Source organism: Ammospiza nelsoni, chromosome 7, assembly GCF_027579445.1.
Source record: "Ammospiza nelsoni isolate bAmmNel1 chromosome 7, bAmmNel1.pri, whole genome shotgun sequence".
Lineage (NCBI taxonomy): Eukaryota > Metazoa > Chordata > Aves > Passeriformes > Passerellidae > Ammospiza > Ammospiza nelsoni.
In genome coordinates this window covers 19,583,697-19,602,806 of record NC_080639.1, presented here as the reverse complement: position 1 = coordinate 19,602,806, position 19,110 = coordinate 19,583,697, and the positions used below count along the sequence as shown (strand labels likewise).

At 39.4% G+C, this 19,110-nt stretch overlaps 1 protein-coding gene across 3 annotated transcripts in view; it reads left to right on the top strand.

The window, feature by feature from the left end:
- Window positions 1-1,257: 1,257 nt before the first annotated feature.
- Window positions 1,258-19,110, top strand: part of RAPGEF4 (Rap guanine nucleotide exchange factor 4) — a 142,788-nt gene continuing 124,935 nt past the window's right edge. For all 3 annotated transcript variants that reach the window (XM_059475808.1, XM_059475807.1, XM_059475806.1), the window contains exons 1-3: window positions 1,258-1,528; window positions 12,941-13,083; window positions 14,139-14,227. In XM_059475808.1, the coding sequence (XP_059331791.1) occupies window positions 1,464-1,528; window positions 12,941-13,083; window positions 14,139-14,227 (297 nt within the window). In that variant the 5' untranslated portion in view covers window positions 1,258-1,463. The remainder of the gene's footprint in view (window positions 1,529-12,940; window positions 13,084-14,138; window positions 14,228-19,110) is intronic.

Sequence of the window (19,110 nt, the reverse complement as noted above, 5' to 3'; positions counted from 1 at the left end):
AGCCTCTTCTATTCCTCTGGCATGTACTTTAATTTTCTTTTTTTGAGGTAAAAGGAAAGAATTGCCTTTTGTGACATTCTCCTCTGCTATGACAATTTCTTAGTTGTATCCATTTAGCAAAAGGGATCTTTAGATACATTTCCTTAGATTTTTCATCATACTGTTCAGTATCCCAATGTTAAAAGTTATTTCTTTTAAAGTGCTAAAGAAGCTGTGGCAGCAAGGCAACCAACTAAAAGGCAGATGTGAAATATGAAGTAGCACATGTATTTAAAAAAATTACTTGGTACAACCAAAGAAATCACAACAGAGGGTAGAGAACATAGCCCATGGAGAAATCTGAAAGGCACTGGCATATGATCACCATTGGAATTAATAATTTGTCCCCACACTGTAGAGCACAGGGGAGTTATGAGCCTGAAGGAAGGCACGCTTTTGAGTTTTACTCTGCTATCATCTATCTGTAACCCCAAACATCCAGCTGAGATTCGTAGAGCCTCCTACCCTTCTCAAAAGGTACTCAAGGCAATTTGTGTTGACTGTAAGTGGAAGCTCATGCTCATAAACTGATTACTTGGAAGATACTATCTAGAACCTGAAACAATCTATAGAAAAATATTTCACTGGAAATATTTAATGTAAAATTTACAAAGCAGAGAGAACTGCTGTTCTTCCTTCCTTTCATAATTCCTTCCTTTCATCATCAGTTTTAAAATCACATACACATGAGTATCATTAAAAGCCCTGCACCTTGCAGGCCACACACACACAACAGAAGGGTGTGGGCGTGTTTCACTGTACACTAAACTCACCCTTCTCATGCTATGTGTTGGGTTCCTTCCAAGTGCCAAATCCTCTTCACAGGCTGTGCTGCCCAGCTCATTTTTCACGTACAAGAAATGAGAGCTTAGCACATAGTTTCATGGGAGATGACAGCGGACTGGAGGAAGGGTCCAGGAAAAATCCTGAAATGCGGACTGCACCTTCCTTTCACTCACCCGCTGTGCATTTATTACTGGGGGCGGGGGGACGGGACAGTGCTCTGGAGCGCCGATGAAATACTCCTGAGCTGCTTATGGCAATTACAACGCTTGTGTTGCCCCTCCAATTGAAACCAAGTCAAGGTGAAGCGAGGGGAGGGATCACTAAGCCGGGTTCAGGTGCGGGCACTGAGGAGCTCAGGGAATCCACCTTTTAGGAGGGGAGTGACTTCTTTCCGCCCCCTCCCTGGGCCGCTCCCTGCCGGCTGTACTGAAGCGGGGCCGGGTATCTCGGCCGCCGCAGGTCGGAACCCGTGAGGGCGGCGGGCGGCCCAGCTCGGCCGCTGCGGCGGGGCCTGGGCGAGCCCATCGCGCCGTGCGCGCAGGGAGGGAGCGAGGACGGACGGACGGACCGACCGACCGGCGCGCGGGCGGGGAGAGCCGCCGCCAGCCGGGTGCACGGCAACCTGATCCCGGTCCAACATGGTCGCCGCTCACGCCTCCCATTCCTCGTCCTCCGGCGAGTGGATCGCGTGCCTGGATAAAAGGTATCGGCATCTTCCCAGGAGCCGCTGCGGAGGGATGCTGTGTGGCTGCATGTGAATGTATGTGTGTGTGTCTGCGCTGACACCCCCCCATCCCCGCTCTCCATCAGATCCTGCCTTACATAAGGAGCGTGCAGGTGGGAAGGAAAACGCCTGGGGGAAGCCAGGGCGGCGGGCAAGGATGAGAGCTAGAAATACTCCGGGCAGCGGAGGGGACAGGCAGTCCCCACAGGGAATGCTGCTCCCCGCCGGGAAGATACTGCACGTGGTGGAGGAGGGGGAGCTCCGGCGGGGAGAGGGCCTGGGGCTGCCAGACGGGGACCCCCCGCCGTATCGGCCATGGCAGACCCGCTGCATCCTGCCCTCGTCCGCCCTCACCTGCCCCCACGGCGCCCCAGCCGCTGCCTCCCCTCCGCTCCGCACACCGCGCCCACTCCCGCAGCGGCCGCACAGCCCCCGCCCAGCAGCGTCGCAGAGCGGACGGGAAAGGACGAGTCCCTCTGGTCCCCGCTGCGGCGGCCCGGGGCCCGCGGCTGTCCCCGGGCTGTGGGTCAGGTGCAGGCGGGCGGCGGCACCGCGCGGGCGGCAGGCACGGCTGGCTGACGTGTGCTCAGAGCTGGTGTGCGCGCTGCCAAAAATAGGGGCAAATTATTGTTATTAAAAAAGTAGCGTTAGAAATTCTCTGCGGTGCTTTCTCTCGCGTGCTGCAGCCCTGAGTCTCGCAATGTCGAGTCGCGTGGAGGGTGGTTTGAACGCCCTTTGCTGTATTCATAGCTTTGATTCTTGGATTAGTTCAGAAGTCATTTAATGGCTGAACACTCACTGTGTCTCCTGTGGTCTAGGAATTTAGTTAACAAAAATGTAGACCACAGATAACCTGTGGAGCTCAAAAGAAAGCTATCAGAGAGAATTCCCTTGCGTGGTGCATGGCAGTTAGCTGAGAATCCTGAGCCAGCTTTTGACAGGTGGCATAATTTGGGGCTGTGCTGTGGGGAGAACCCTTTGTGCACATAGAGGGGACCTTCCCCTTCTCATAGTTTCTCCCCTTTTCAGGTAACTATTAGTCTTGTAGGACTGCACTTACTATTAGGTTTTCCTTAACAGTCCAGGTAGCAAACCGTAAGTCAATGGAACTTCTGGGTTAGACACTCTAGACACCTGCCACAGACACTGATCCTCCTCTGCAACACGTGACCTCTTAGAGATCAAATAACGTTTATAAACGTTGAAAGCACTCATAAAGTAAATACAAGCAGAACTGTTGATGGTAATCTAGCTAAGAGCCAAAGTGAGGCCTCTCTGTAAACTGACGTCTAGCGGATGTGAAGGAGAGTATGAGTCCCAGTACTTTTAGATTGGTGATCCTTTTGTTTCTGTTTTCCTACATGCAGTACACTCTGGGATTCAAACTGTGAACTCAAATTCAGGGCTTAATGAAGTACGTAGCCTTGGGGAGTAGACAATGTATTTAGTAAGCATATGTCTGACATTTAACTTAGAAATCTCTCTGTCATAATTAATAAGCTGACCCTTTCTGTAACACAAATTTCATTAGAGCTATTAAGGTGAAACTTTCACTTTTTGTTACTTGGAGTAAGCTAGTAGCACCAACTTATGGAGTGGAAGGAATCAGTTCCAAGTGTTCTTAAGAATTATGCCTTACCCTTTCCCAGAAGGCAGCCTATATGTAGGAGAAACCCATAACATGAACGATTGTAGGTTTTTTCCTTATCTCTGCTATGCTCTGCTTTGTGATTATAGCTAGTACACATATGCATTTTATTCTGTTTTTCCACGTAAAAACATAGTGTTTTTAATTAACTTACACACTTGTGTTTCTAAAGTGTATTTATTTTCTATAGATAATCTTACCAGTGCAGTAATTTGAATTATTATCAATGTCTATGTATTTTAAACCTTTTAAAAATTGTATAGCATTTTCTATCCCAAGTGTGAATTCTGTGAATATGGGACCATTTAATGAGTAAATTCTCTATAGAGTACCATGTGTTTTTACGAAATAATAAATAGAGTTTTAATATGTTCAAGTCAATTAATATATTTCCAGGAGAAAAACAGTTCTAAAACTGGTATGCTTTAGAAAGTTAAGTGACCCTCAACAAAGATAATTGAAATAAATTAAAATATGGATTATGCAATATAATTATGTGGAAAAAAATCAAAATGGAAATAGCAAAATACATCATGTATAGAAATGAATGTATTTTTTGTTTGTTCTTCAGGTTTTTCCCCAAATCATGTGTCAAAGTGGAACTACTAACATTTAAAATTAGAGCACATATAAAAATGGAGAACTGCCAAAATGTTACAGAAGAAATGTTATTACTATGTAGGGTACTGTGGGCTGGGACAACCAGTGCTTTGTCCATGCATCTTCCGTGTGTAGTTACTGGCCACAAGTCAAAGATCCACACTTAAAAATCAAATACATGGGACAGTATTTATATATAAAGTTACAAGTGTAAAGGTAAGGAAAATTTCAGAACACTGTGCTCTATCAAGAATATTTAATTTTTGCAGGAGAGATCAACAGTGAGCAACTGTACATCCTGGTTATACCTGGACATATGAGTAATTTTTCTCTTGAGAAAACCAGTCCTTTTACATTTGAAGTAATAGTTGCCTTACGCTGATTTCTTAGGCAGCAGAAGTACCCCTCTAATCTTAGCACTTTTCTGCTGTATGTCTGCACATAATTTAAAGAGGATCACTGATTTATGCATGTGTGTACAGTTAACTTAGGAAGAATATCTTCTCTATTCTCATGTGTTCTTTTACACAAAAAGCCATCTGAACAGGAAATTTACATGTTGATGGTGTCTTTACTGAATGGTAGACAAAGTATTTTTTATGTAACTATTATTTCTCTAAATCTGGTCCCATTTATGAATTCACTTAGTAGTTTTAATTGGATTCAGATACAAGCTATTGGGGATGTACAGCATGCACAACGGCTAGAGATCCCAGGATTTCATACCTGGCTATGGCAGCTGGTGTTTCTCTGAATTAAATGTAACCTTCAGTGCCTTAACAGACTGGAGGAGTGGATCACGGGGCAAAGCATGTAACTTCACTGGCCTGTTGTGCTAAGAATGTTATGATCTTTGCCTAATGACTTATAGATTATTTAAATAGGAATGGGCTTTTCAAGGACTTCTGGTACATACTGAGTCTTTATAACCTTGTCATTCTTGTTAGTCTTGCATCATTTATGTTTAAAAAATCTGAAATAGTACATACTGGGTAGTATCTCAGACCTGTTCCTCCCACAGATTTGAATGTAAATTCAGATTGAAGCTACATAACAGCAACATATTTGAATCAGGATTTGGTTTTTTAGTTCAGTGTAACATATATTTGAGATACAAGCTTTGTTTGCTTAGAGTAAACAAGGGATCCCTTGTGAACATACAATAGGCTAGAATAAAGAATTGATATTCTGAGAGAATTGTTGTAGAAAAAATAGAGAAAATGCTTGTCATCCACTATAATCTTTAGTTATGTCAAAGATAACGGGATATAAATTTATAATCAGGCAATATTATGAATACAGTTGCATTATGACGCTATTTTATTTTAAAATATATTTTTGTGCAATTGGTGAAACTTACACTGTCTTCTATATAAATTCCTCCCTTGCTTTTTATTTGTTACAAATCCATAGGAATATCCCCATTTTCATGTAGTTTGCATCTGAACAAAATCATGGACATGCACTGCAGTTCCGGTTGGCTTTTGTGCTTCGTGTTTTCTCTCTGTGTGCTGTGTGACTAAGCTGGTATGTGCTTGGATTGAGTCTGTGTGGGGATATAGCAGCAGAAGGCACTGCAGTGGATGTGGAAACTCAGAGCTGTACAGACACAGCCCAAGTGCTTTCCAGCACTCCTGTGAGGGTGCAGTCTTCTGAGAGCGATGAATAACAGAGTTATCTTTCCACATCATGCGCCTCATTTTCTAGTTCAGTGCAAAGGTGCAGTCTTTGATGAATAATAAAAAAGCCTTTTCCTTTCCATGTTTTCTTAGAAAAACCAAAATAATTGTTTGTAGGTCTGTGCATTTCATCAGATATGTGAATTAAATCCTACTGAGAGCTGGAGTTGTATTTTAAGCAAGCTGTTTTATTTTTGCTCTCTGGTTTACAATTTGCAGTATCAGCTTCTATTTATTACGTGTGATTGCAGTAAGTTACACACAGTGTGTGTAAACATTGTCATAGCCAGCAGAGCAAGGCAGTATGTGCACATTGGACAGTTAGGACATGATACATTCAAATTTACTTGGTAGTCTTGTGAAGTGGCTGCATGATTGGTATGCTACATGTACACCTATAGGTTTTCTCTTTCATCAGATGATACTGGAAACATGTTTAAACTCTCGTTGCCTGACTTCTTTCTGACGTGTTATTAGGATTTGATCTCTAAAATCCTATAGTCTGAGCAGATTAAATTTCTTTTATAACAAAACTCTATATTCCAGCAAAAGGAATTAAAAAACCAGCAAACCAGCGAATTGAAATTGTGCCCTCAAAGTCAGGTGTTCACCAGATATTTTCCAATTACAAGTATTTTTCTTATCTAGCATGACATCTGTTTTTGTCTGCATCTTACAATTTGCTGCATTTAACAAAGCTCATAATTCTAATGATACTTCCTTTGTGCTGTATTTTCTGCTCTGTATTTGGCATGATCAGTTTCTATTTCTGCAGCTTTATCAATATCCATGAATGTTTCCTGAACTGACTTTCCCTTTCATCTTTGAATTTGTCAGTTGTCAAAATGCATGCAAATGTAAATCTGTAAAACTTATTCCATTATTGCTGTAAATTTTAAATTTCCACTAGCTGTTACAATGCAGATCCTAAATCAGGAAAGGTGCATTTGGCATGGTGGTGTTGGTGAATAGTGGTGGCCAGAGTTTGAATTGAGGGATATCATCACTTGCATATTGTTCAATTACAGATTTCATTTGCAGTGTATCTCAGAGTCTGTCTTCATATTAAAGTGCTTTCAATGTTTATTATGAAGCTGCAGTGCTGGTTAATGTAATTTCATCTGGATTTACTTCTATCAAATGGAATTTTAACTGCCCTGAGCTCCAGTTTATGTTTATGAAATTTGGATGTTTAATTCAATAAGATTTAGTCACATCTTGATTACAAAGCATCTGTAATTCATAAAGATTCTCGCAAAGTAAGGAGTGTAATTCTGTATTTTGATTTCTCTTGAATTATTCTGTCTTTGTAGACAGCAAATGAAGGTGGAAAAGAGTCTAATTGCTACTAGATCTATATTGTTCAGGTAGTGTCTTTTTAACTTGAGAGAAATCTTTATGAATATAACCAGTTAATAAATACATCTTTTGCCATTCCACTGTATATACAGATCTAAGAATTCATCTTTTGGAAGGATGTATAATTGATACATGAGGGTATGTAAAGAAATGAGCACACTTGATTGCTCTGTTTAACTCTCCAATAATTTTTCAGTGTATTGATCAAAATGATTTAATTGATAAATATGATAATGAGGTAGGTAAAGGAGAGTCCCCTATATTTGCCTTCCTTTTGTCCTCACTAAAGAAGACAGAACTCCACTCTAACAAATTCTGTCTGCCTGCGGCTGGCAGCCAGTCAGTCTGCATTTAACTGGCTGGCCATTCCGTACCTGTGTAGAGCAGGATTATCTACAGTGTTTCTTGTACCTTATGTACAGGATCTGAGAGATTGTCCCAGGGATTCTGAGTGTAGGTGACAGTAGTAATTAACTGAAAACTAAGCACAGGCAATTTTGTGTTGCCTTTTTTTTTTTTTTTAAATCTAAACTCCAGAATTATTTAGGTGTGTAAGAATCCTAGGAAACAGTTTTTAACTAAAATTCTTTTTCCTCTTTGTCAGAGGAGATGAGAGTTGGAATCCCAAAATCTCTTAAAATGACATTCAAGAGAAAAGAATAGTAATGTGATTATTGTTTAAAAGCCTCATGATGAGGCTTTTCCCATGACAAGGGAAAGAGGATCTGAATTGTGAGTGTTGAAAACAGATTTGGTAATACCACTGTAAAAAGTGAAAAGTACTCTTGGTGGAAGTTAATTATCTTTTGTTGCCATTGAAGTAAACCCTTATGTGGAAAGTACTTCAGATTAAAAGTAACTTCATTTATTGTTAGCATTTAAGTGGCTTACTAAAGGTCTAAAATGCTTCGATAGATCCCTGGTATTCCACTCTTAAACTTTCCTTTCTCAAAGAGAAATGAAAAGTCAAAGTTCCTTACAGCATTGTGTGGAGGAGAGGGTTGCAGTATTGAACTGCTCTCGCTAAGGGAAGATGCTGTGTTGGTGCTGGTATTTTTCTGCGTCCTACAGCATTGTTTTTCTGCATGTCAGGAAAGGGCAGAAGAAAGGACAGGAGAAAGTACCGAAATGATCTGGTTTTAATTGACATTCCTTGGTGCTGTCTACTTGCTCATGTTTCACAGCTGAATATATTTTAAAGTACTATTAATTCATTAAATAGCCCATGGTAGAGGTTACTGGTACTTTCCAGCTCATAGAGTTTGCCTTTGCATCTTTGCATTGATGCTTTGGTTTTAACCCAGCGATGAACTAGTTTTACTTGTCTGTTCTAGTGTTTTAGCTGTTTTCTACAGTCTCAACAGTGGAAGAAATAGATCCATCTGCTCATCTTTCGTGGGCTGTTCATTGCTGTCTGAATTGAAATACTGCTGTTTTAAAAAGTTAACAAGATCAAGGGAAGGGAATTCAATGCTTTCATTCAGTTGGAGCACGATTCAGGTTTTTGAACACATTTAATAGAAATAAACATTTTAAACTGCTAGAGGCATCTTGTCAAAGAAGGTAAAACCACATCTGTTCGTTTTTTTTTTTTTCTCAAATGTCAAACCCACTATGAGAAAGAACCTAAAGAAAAGGACATATGGTAACAGAAAGTAATAGTTTATAGCTAGATTAAGTTAACAAAAGCAAATTAAAAAACTCCAACTTGTTTCTTTCTTCTAGGTTAACAAGTCTTTCGTAACATCCTACATAAACATTCAAATACTTAATCTTAAAAATAATTAATCAAAATAGGTTCTTTTATAGAGCTATGTATATTACATGTGAGCAGAAATACTTTGCCCAGGTTGTGTATGTGAAGAATTGTAACAGTTATCCTCTATCTGTATTTGAACTTTGAACTTGAGTAGTTTACATTTAAAAATTCAAGAAGAATTATAGAATGGCTTGGGTTGGAGGGGACCTTAGATTGTCTCATTCCAACCCCTCTTGCCATGGGCAGGGGCAGCTTCCACTGGACCAGGTTGCTCAGGGCCCTGGCCAACCTGGCCTTGAACATTGCGAGGGATGGAGCATCCATAGTGTCTCTGTTCCTGTGCCTCAGCACCCTCAGAATTTGAAATGTATTCCTAATATCCAATTTCAGCCTACCCTCTTGCAGTTTAAAGCCATTGCCCATTGACCTGTCACTACATGTCTTGTCCTTCTCCAGCTTTCTTGTAGGCCCCTTTAGGTACTGGAAGGTGCTCTAAAATCTCCTTGGAGCCTTCTCTCTCAGCCTATGTTCATAGGAGAGGAGCTCCAGCCCTCTCGTCACCTTCATGCTTCCCTTCTGGACTTGCTTCAGCATGTTCATGTCCTTATTATGTTGGGGGTTGCAGAGCTGAGTGCAGGGCTCCACATGGGGTCTCATGAGAGCAGAGCAGAAGGGGAGAATCGTCTCCCTGGACCTGCTGGCCATGCTGCTTTTGATCCTGCCCAGGATGTGGCTGGCTTTCAGGGCTGCCAGCACTCATGTTGAGCTTAACAGCCTTATGAGGATAGACTTGGGGCAGATTTTCTTAATAATTGCCTTTCATAGCTAGTCAAGCAGACATTGTCAAGAAAATTGTTTTGTCTCTATAAAATATGCTCCTGAAATCTTCACATCCAAATAAGGAGGGGTAAAATCAATCTCTTATTGACATAATTTAATAGAAATATGTAACTAGCATTGATGCTATCACTTGTATATGTATGCTGGGGTGTTGTATTGAAGAAGCAGAAGATAGATGATGTCTTGTGTGAAAACATTACTGCCAGCTAATAACTTACCATGCTCTGAAGAGGCAAATTAGTAATATAAATAAGAAGGCATTTTGGGGTCAAACAAAGCAGAAAGGCTTGTAGGGTGGTGAAAATAAATTACTCTTGCTTTTCATCCTTTCCTAATAATTTATTTGGTAGCTTTGCTTTGCAACTTTTAAAGTGCCCCCTTGGCTTTGGCTGCAGTGAAATGAGATGTCCGCACAGTTTGACTTAAAATTTATTTTGAGTGGGGTGGTCTAGGGGGGAGATGCTTCACTTGCCTTAAAATGCTTTTACTCCAGCTCATACATCTATCAAATGAGAGCTGGAGAAACTTAATTGATTTAATATATTTGTTCATATTTTTAGATTAACCTATGATCCTAATTCCATACATTGGTCTTGAGATTTCAGAACTGGGTACAGGACAATTTTCTGCTTTAGCAGAAAATGAAGTGGTAGCTGAAGACCCACTGAAATGTGTTTTTTGACTTTGTTTGCTCATGGATATGAGATTGTAACTCTGCAGCATCAGCAGTGAAGGGATACTTAGTAGCATCAGCATCAATACAACAGAGCAGAACAGAAATAAATCTGCAGCAGCAGGAGTTCAGCAGAGGAGGGCCAAGCTCGGTGAGATTGAACAACAGTGGTGATCACAGAGAGCTGTCTATAGGTAATCTGATGAGGTATCTGGAAAGGTCTTTCCAGGAGCTTTTGGAGCCATGTTGGGAGTGTAGGGATATTCCTTGGGATTGACTTTTGTAGCATATCTTTGTGTTCTGGGGAATGGTTCCTTTTTGGATTAATACCATTGACTTTTTAAAGTGTGATTGCAGTGAAAATAAAGCTTGAATAATTCTCCATCTGCCAGCAGTAGTACTTTTCTATTAATAGATTGAGTCATTAATTGTCTAAGGACTGTATTATAACACTAGCTGTTTAAGTATTACTCCAAACTATGCTTTACAAAAACAAGTTTACAGTAAGATAGCTATGATGAAGAAATAAATTTATGTTGTTCTGTCCAGACTGTTTATGTTCCAGGTTAGGGAGCTTGTACTTAGGAAACAGAAAACAAAATTTGGCATCATAAATAGATTAATGTTAAGTTAATGATAATTAATGTCAAGTTAATGATAATTGTAAGTTACCATGATGATAATTTTATTAAAAGATGCTTTGTAGAAAATGGTCAAACTTTGCCTGAGTTTTGCAGTCCTGTGGAAAAGCAGTTAATGCTGCCATGGTACATTTTTCTCAGTAACTAATACTTGGCTTTTGAAACCAGATTCATTGCTATAGATTATGAACACTTAGTAGAAATGAGTTTGAGCGCTACTAATACTACTATTACACTGCAGTCTGAAATTGTCCACAGACAGAATTTCATGTGCTCCTAAGGGCCATCTCACCTTGGGAAACCTGTTGGTAATTCCTTACTCCTTAACACTGAGGACATTTCCCAGGACCTCTGAAAAAAATCCAAAGGCATCTTGTTGTCAGACAAGTTGAATCCTTGTTAATTTTTATGAATAAGAATTAATTATCTTAACCAAACAGCTGAATCTTGAACTGGATGATTTTCTGAGAATGATCTCACCTTTTTGAGTTGTTGGGTTTTGCTGGTTTTTTTGAGAGTCTGTAAATTAAGGTAGTTAGTGTTTCAAGAGTTAGTGTAGTTGGGTAGGGATCTTGTATAAGTAGATTTTGAATCTGCCTGCAAGCTGCACCTCCTAATCTTCTTAAAAGGATTTTTACAAGAGAGTTAATGCTTATTAATACTTGCCAGCTAGTGCACAGTCGAGAAAAAAAGAAATGGGTGAAAATCTTACATGAAATATTTCAAAAGAGAGCTATTGTAGTTGATTGTAGTTTGAAGTGGTAAGAGAATGTCACTGTGATGTAGAAGCAAGTGCATACACCAGAGAATTATTATTCTCATCTGTAGTTAATAAGGGTAAATTGGAGTATAAACAAGAATAGAGATTTAATCACTCCTTGACATAATTTAATAAGAAAGATGAGATACTGAGATTCAATGCAAGTAGCATCTGGGTTTCTTCAGAGACAAAGATTTGGATTCCTTAAAGTCTTTGATTTCAAAGAGGAATCTTTAAAAAATCTTGTTGGAGGGAGTGCTTACACTGTTAATATAACAATAAGGTGAATAAAGATATGTATTTGTGAACTTAGCCTTCGCTCATTGTAGCTATCTGACTTCTGTTCATTATAAGCCCATCCATTGGTGGAAAGGACATTTTTGTCAGAAAAATTAACTAGCAACATTTGAGTGAGTAATAAGCTTAATGATTACTAGCAGTTATCTCTCTTTCTGTTATGTCTTTATACATGAATAATTTCTTCATCTGATTGAGTATGACGTCCTAGGAAAATTCTGTTTCTTTCTGTCCTTAGTGGTTTGCATGTAGTCTGTTATAATTCTTTTTCTAATGCTGTCAGCTAGTGTTTGGCTTATCTGCTGATTCATAATATTTGATAATCACATTTAAAGTGTGTTATGGAGCTAATTCACTTTATTTTCATAAATATGTAGTAGTATGCTGAACCTGCTCAACTGCTGGTCTACATGCTGCTTTGTTGTAGAGCGTTCTGCAATTTTATTTTCCTTGAAATCTTGCTTTTTTTAAAAGGTGTTGCTGTCAAATGTTTAAAATATTTTAAATATTGGAATTAAAATTCATGAGTGTTACTGATGAAAAATTAAGATTCTTGCATGCATATTTAATTTGTCCAACATTAAGATACAGACACTTCATGGAAGACAATATACGTATTAAAGGTTTCCTTCTTCCTTGAAAGTGAGAAGAGGAAAGTCAGTTTATAGTCAGTAAAATGCAGAAGAGAAGCCTGGATGTAAGAGTTACTGTTGGTATCTAATGCTTTCCATTTAGCCACATAGAGAACATTTGTTTTGGGCACTGATTCCATGGACCTCTTGTGTGTTTGGATATCTGTTTGTTATGTTTTCTTACAAACCTAAAGCTATTAATTATTCTAAGATCTTTAGTATTAGGACTGTATCATCATATATACTTGTACAGTGATGCTGCATTGAGACTTTGGTGCTGTGTGGGCTTCTGGATGCTGCCTGTGTTGAAATTATAAGAATCATGTTCAAGTTGATAAAGGGCAGTTGTTAGGATGTCTTGGAAGGAGTTTATTATGTAGTCGTAAAATGCATTTTAATTTGTTTATATTATGGTGTGATATTTAATGCAAACATTTTTAAGTTCAGTGCATGCAGGTGGAGATATTTCTCTGATTAAGCCCTTGTGTTTTGTTTTCTTGCAGGCCTTTGGAACGTTCTAGTGAAGATGTAGATATAATAGTCACACGACTGAAAGAAGTAAAAGCTTTTGAGAAATTTCATCCAAACCTTCTCCAGCAGATATGTCTCTGTGGATATTATGAAAATCTGGAAAAAGGAATCACATGTAAGACAGTTTCATAGGATTATGTATTTTATGTAGATAAACTTGCGGGTTAGACTGTGATTGTCTGTGGGAGATTCATGAGAGCAGAATCAGTGGAATGTTTACAGTCACAGTCATGGGGCAAGGCAGGACTAAAGTGCTGCTTGCTCTACAAACACAGTGTGTAGTGAATCTATGGTAACAGGGCATACAGTAGGATGTAGGACTCTACCACTGTTCTGTTGAAAGATTACAAGCCAGTCATTGGACTTAAGCCTCATTCTTCTCCTGTAAATGTGTTATTGATTGCTTTTGCCAGTGCTTTGTGCTGCCAGGGGCAAAGGTGTGTCAGCAGCACATCACTGATAGTGTGTGGTTTCCAGGCTCCCTGGCACAAGCCAGACCTGCAGAGCTGCAAACTGCTGAGAGGTGCAGCAGCTCTGTGCCTGCACTGGCAGCCCGTGGGCCTGATGTAGGTGCACACCTGTGCTTGGTCTGTGAAGCTGAGATGGAAATAAGTGTTAGTCTTGTGATGGGAATGCATACCAGGGGAACAGCTGATGAAAACCTGTGGTATTAGTAAAGTCTCAGAAACACCTCAGGTAAATCTGGCATGCAGCACTGAAATTTACTTAGAGTAAGAGGGATTTTGATGCTCTGTAATCACACAGTTGGAATGCCTGGACATCAAAGTCTTGCAGTCGCTGTTCAATTCATTGGTAGCTGTGTCTGCACTGGATGATTGTGAATTTCAAAGGGACATTGTTCTGAAAAACTTTCCTTGTTTGTTTTGTTTCTTTGGTTGGTTAATTAACTAAGAGAACAGTAGAACAGAAGCAAACTGGGGAGAAGAGTGAAGCAGTTCTATGCTTTCATTGTTTCCATAGTGTATTGACTAGTTTACTAAAATATGTGCTTTCCAGTGTCACTGGAAGTATTACTGTAATTGTAAATAAGTAATCTCATATAGCAAATTGGATGGTGCCAGCAGTGACTGCAGTATTGCAGTAATATGTGAGAAAATGTTTATTACTGTTGCTAAGATAACTCTTATTGACAAGATTTCATCTCTCCAGTATTCCGTCAGGGTGATATTGGGACGAATTGGTATGCTGTCCTGACAGGATCACTGGATGTGAAGGTGTCTGATACAAGCAACCACCAGGTAAAATGCAACCATCTGGTCAGTAGTACAAAGAAAGAATAAAATTTATGGTGAGGTAGGTAACAACACATTCTATACAGACATTTTGTCATATCACAAGGATGTATATGTTTCTCTGAGTCTCTTTTAGTCTTAGTTGTCCTTAGTCTAAGGAAGGCAAATCATACCATTGATTACAAGAAACTGAAGAGTAATGCTCTGAAAATGATCTAGCTTTCAATGCGAAACAAGTCTCCTCTGTCTTTTCCAGTAGTGCTAGATTGGAGAGTTGTTAATTCATTCTCTAGAAATATTTAATTCAGTTCTTCTTCAGGAAGTTCAAAGTGAACCCACTAGCAATGCAGTCTAATAACAGCATAATGCAGTCTCCACTGCAGGAATGGGGAAGTGGTGTAGTAATAGCAGACTATTGGAACTGCTGCCATGTTGGACAAGAAGCCTGTAGGTAATACCTAGTCAGTGTTAAGAAACAGACGAACAAGTCAAATTCTCCCCAAATTTAAAGTGGTTTCTCAGTATCATGGTGCTCCTGGATTTATAAAATTTAGAGTAAATAAAAATCTAAAGGGATGAGATACTTTTAGAGTCTCCCATCCATGTTGTCTAATGTCATGCACCTGTTGCTGTGAGCTTAGTCTTCTGGGAAGGCATCTTGTCCCTTCCCTGCCCCCATGTTTGAGACCAGTGATTGTCCCATGATGTCCCATGGGGTTGTACCTCTGATAAGGGACTCGTTGTGCCTTTGCATTAGTATAGCTATCCAGGACCTTACAGAGACTGCTACCCATTTTCCCCACCTGGACTGAAAAGAGCATGTGTAGGGGGGGTTTGTGGTGGTGTATTCTTTGCCCAAAGTTTGGCTGATTGAGGAAAGTTTTTTGCTCATAGCAGAAATTGGATTTTTTTCGCTTTGTTGAGCATCGCATCACCATTGCAATTGGGTCAGAATGCAAGTCAGGGCAGTGTGTGAGTACTGGGTCTCTCTATTTCCTGCAGTAGAATGGTAGATGCAAAAGGAACTTCTTTCATATTATTTTTAGCAGCCTCTTCACTGTACTAAGTAGAGATTGATTGAGAGTATAATTAGCTTAATTTGAGCAATTCTTGGCATGGCCTGGCTGTCACTGGTATTGTCACAATTTGGAACAGTACTGGGCTCTTATGAGACCCTTTTCTGTGGATGTCTAAAGCAATCAGGATTTTCCAGTGTTTGCCAAAAGATGGCACTACACTGTTGTGAAGAATCAATGCTCTTTACTCAGAAAGTAACACATCTGCACAATCTGGATGTTAAATTAAGAATCTCTTTGGAGTGTTGATTTGTTCCATTAGATGGAGTATGGAACACTTTACTTTCTTAATGAATATAATGTAAATATTTTTTTCTGCTTGTTCAGGTTAAGTTCATTTTCCTGCCAGTAGGAAGCTGTTGAATTACAATTCATGTGATTCTAGTTCTAGAAATTATATTCTGCAGTTATTTCTTACCTCACATTTCCTTCTCACGTGAACAATGAACTGAATTCTTACCACTGCCTAGCTGTCCTAGAATATAGCCTCACTGCCAAAAACATGGCAGCCCATGCATTTACCATTCCTGTCTGAATAACTTTCATGTGTGGGGACTCCTAAATATTATTTGAGTCCAACATTTTCTCTGGTTTTGCTCCAGCTTGGGGTTTATACCATGCCCCTCCTTGTCCATTCTTGGTCTCCTTCTCACTCTCCTGCCTGTAGCTCCTAGATGTAGTTCCTGTACAGTCTTGCCTGTACTTTTTTGTTGGCCTGGTACCAGCCATTCTTGAAACTGAAATACTTGCTAGCACTCCCTGCCTACTGTGCTCACTACAAACCCAGATGATGGGTTTGTATATATTTGTACAACAATACAGTGTTGTATTGCTGTCAGGGCAGCCCTGGCACACTCAGTTGACAGCGTTGTGCTCCCAGCTGGGGATGGATGACCAGTGCTTAAGGCGTAGGGGTACTTGGAGCACATTTTCCAATCACATCACCCAGGAGCAAAGGTCCTTTGCAAAGTCATAATAATGACTAATTGCTCTGCTGTTACTATTATACCATAAATGGCACTGATGCTAATGAGAAACTTCCAGCAGAGCAGGACAGATGCTGGTGTTTACCTGAGTTTAGAAGTTTGTAGACTCATGTAAAAGTACAGGATTATTCTGTCTTTCCTAGTAGAAGGAAAGCTAACTTGGTATTTAGGTTCCTGTTGGTTAAAATGTGAAATTTTATGGACACTGTTTAATACTTCAGATAAACAGGAGGGTTTATATGAACTCCTGAGTTTTCTTGCAGCTTGAATTAGCCTATGATTATATGATGATGCCTACAGTGTTAATGTAAATACAGAAAATCAATTCTCTTGATTAAAAATATGAGTCCCATTTTGCTAGGCGTGTTATCTGTGTGCTTGGGAAACTTAAATTTTATCAAGCCTAGGAATTAATGCATTGTGTACCAGCTACCATGTGCTACTTCTCTGTGCAGTCACTTTTGGTGATTGATAGCTTTCTCCCATGAGAAGTGCAGTAAGTTATTGTGCACCTGGTCCCTACTAAAAATGTCTTAATAGTCTTTGTTCCTACAGAGTCATGTAGGGAAATGTCTTGCACTAGAAATTAAATCTCAAGGTACTAATGGATCAAGACTTCAGTGTAGCTAGTGAGGTATTAATTCATACACATTCTTGTTGCACAGTAGCTTACTAATGTAGACACCTGTGATTTCTCTCAGAAAATATCAGTAATACTGATTATGACCAAGTTGAGAATTCATGTAAATAGAAATATTGACGTTAGCTATTATTTGATATTATAATAACAGGAACTTTTACATCTGTTGTTTTAAGGACTTTAATAGAGACAGACACAGATATTTAGGACCTCATAAAGCCTCGCTTTCCCACTGGTTTGCAAAAATCCTTTCTGCCTGCAAAGCTGTGTTCTGTCACGAGAGGGCAGCGTTGGAACACAGAGCAAACCCGGGCGCGGGCAGTGTTCAGTGCTGCAATGGACGCTTCGTAAATCGTGTTCGGCTATTTAACATACACACCTGTTTAAAGAGTTTGGCCAGAGAAAATTTTGCTGTTAATGTTAGTTTTGTCCCACCGAGCTGGTAAAATGTGCTGGTAATTTCATATGCCGTTGGAATGGCTACAGGGATTTGACAGGATTACTCATCCAGTACATCCTGAGTGGAGTCTGCTGTCTGTGAAAACTATTAATGGATTTTTTCTGAGCATTCAACAATCAAGAAGAGATCGAAGAGGACTTTTTCTAGGGTGAAAACGTCTCACTGTGAATTCCAGAGGTAACTGTAATGAACTGCTTTGGTCTTGCCTCAACTTGTTTGTAACAAACACCCTGATAAATACAGTTCTTAAAAGTCATAGAAAAATATTGTTAAGTTACCTTCAAAATAAACAGAAAAGTCAGCCTCTATAGAATATATCAGAAAGAGGTCTTTGCCCTCAGTTATGATCAGATTCTGACTTTCATTTTTATTTGGCACTGTTGTCTACCCAATGTTGAGATATTTAGTAATAGAAGTTTCTCTTAGGGATATTCCTGGTTTGGTGTTGTCTTAAATACATTGCTGACAAATTGCCTTGTGTATGTTTCATTTTTGAACTCTGTTTTGAAGCTGGACAGTCTAAGGATGACTGTTGGCGATGTCTCAGAATAAAGCTGGGAATAAATGCATTATGACATCAGTGTTACGATGTTGTCAGATTCTGCAACACTGTGATTTTCTGAATCAGATTCAGAGCCTTTTACCCCAAAGGTTTTTCTGATAATCTATGATGGAATGAAAAGGAAAAAGACAAAGACCAAATAGCAATTTGATCTTCTGGGGTTTTTTTCTCTATTTTGCCAGCTGAATTATAATGTGTGCCGGCACGTGTTGCCAGCTTATCTTGCCTATGTTATGATGGAGTTTTTTATGCTGGTCAGTTTTTAAAAACAGACCAAATTTAACATAGAGCATTGACTTAAAAAACAATTAGCCTGTTTTATAAAAGCTGTAAAGGAGGAGCTGTGAGTGCTTGGATGGTACAGCAGTGTCAGCTGTAAGAAGATGCAGAGGGCTGGGGATGAAAAGCCAAATAAGTTAGTGGGGTTGCTGAGAAGAATGACTGTAAAGAAAGAGGTTCAGATGTTCATGTAAGAAATGGAAGAATTTCACAGCTCTTTGAAACTGAGGACAAAGGAGGTGTCTGATAAGATGAAGTGGCAGCAAGGAAAGGGATTTAAACACAGTAGTTCAATACTGCTTTCAGCATGTAAATGTCATTATGTATTTTGGAGATAACCTTTGTGAAGTTGTGACATAGGTTTGTACTGTAGTTAGTAGTATAAATATGCCTAAGCTAGTTTAAAATTATTTAGTTTGAACATGAGAACTGCTTTACCCATTGTAACACAGAGATTAGCTGAACTAATGTACTAAGCTGAGCAGCAGTGTGTTGGCTCATGCTGAGCTCCTGTGTTGTGGTTGTGCTAATTTTGATTTTGAACTTTGCTTATTGGAAGTTAATATAGAAAAATAATTTCACTTTTTCTGTCAGGTGATGTAGGAAAACATCTAAGACATTGCAGGTAGCTTTTTTGAATGTAGTATTACAGTACAGTTAATCTGAACCATACATATTTTAATTAGGTACTTAAAGAGAAGCTGCTCACAGTTTTTGTAGAAGCATAATGCCTTCTTTAAGTAAATAACCTTGTCTTGTGTAAAGAGGGTGGCTTAACATGTTTGCAAATTGCAGTTTTAGTGTGTTCAGAAGGTATTTCTGTGTTATTGTTAGAAATATTTTGATATGGACTTCTTGTCTGAATGGCTGGAACACTGAAGTGAGG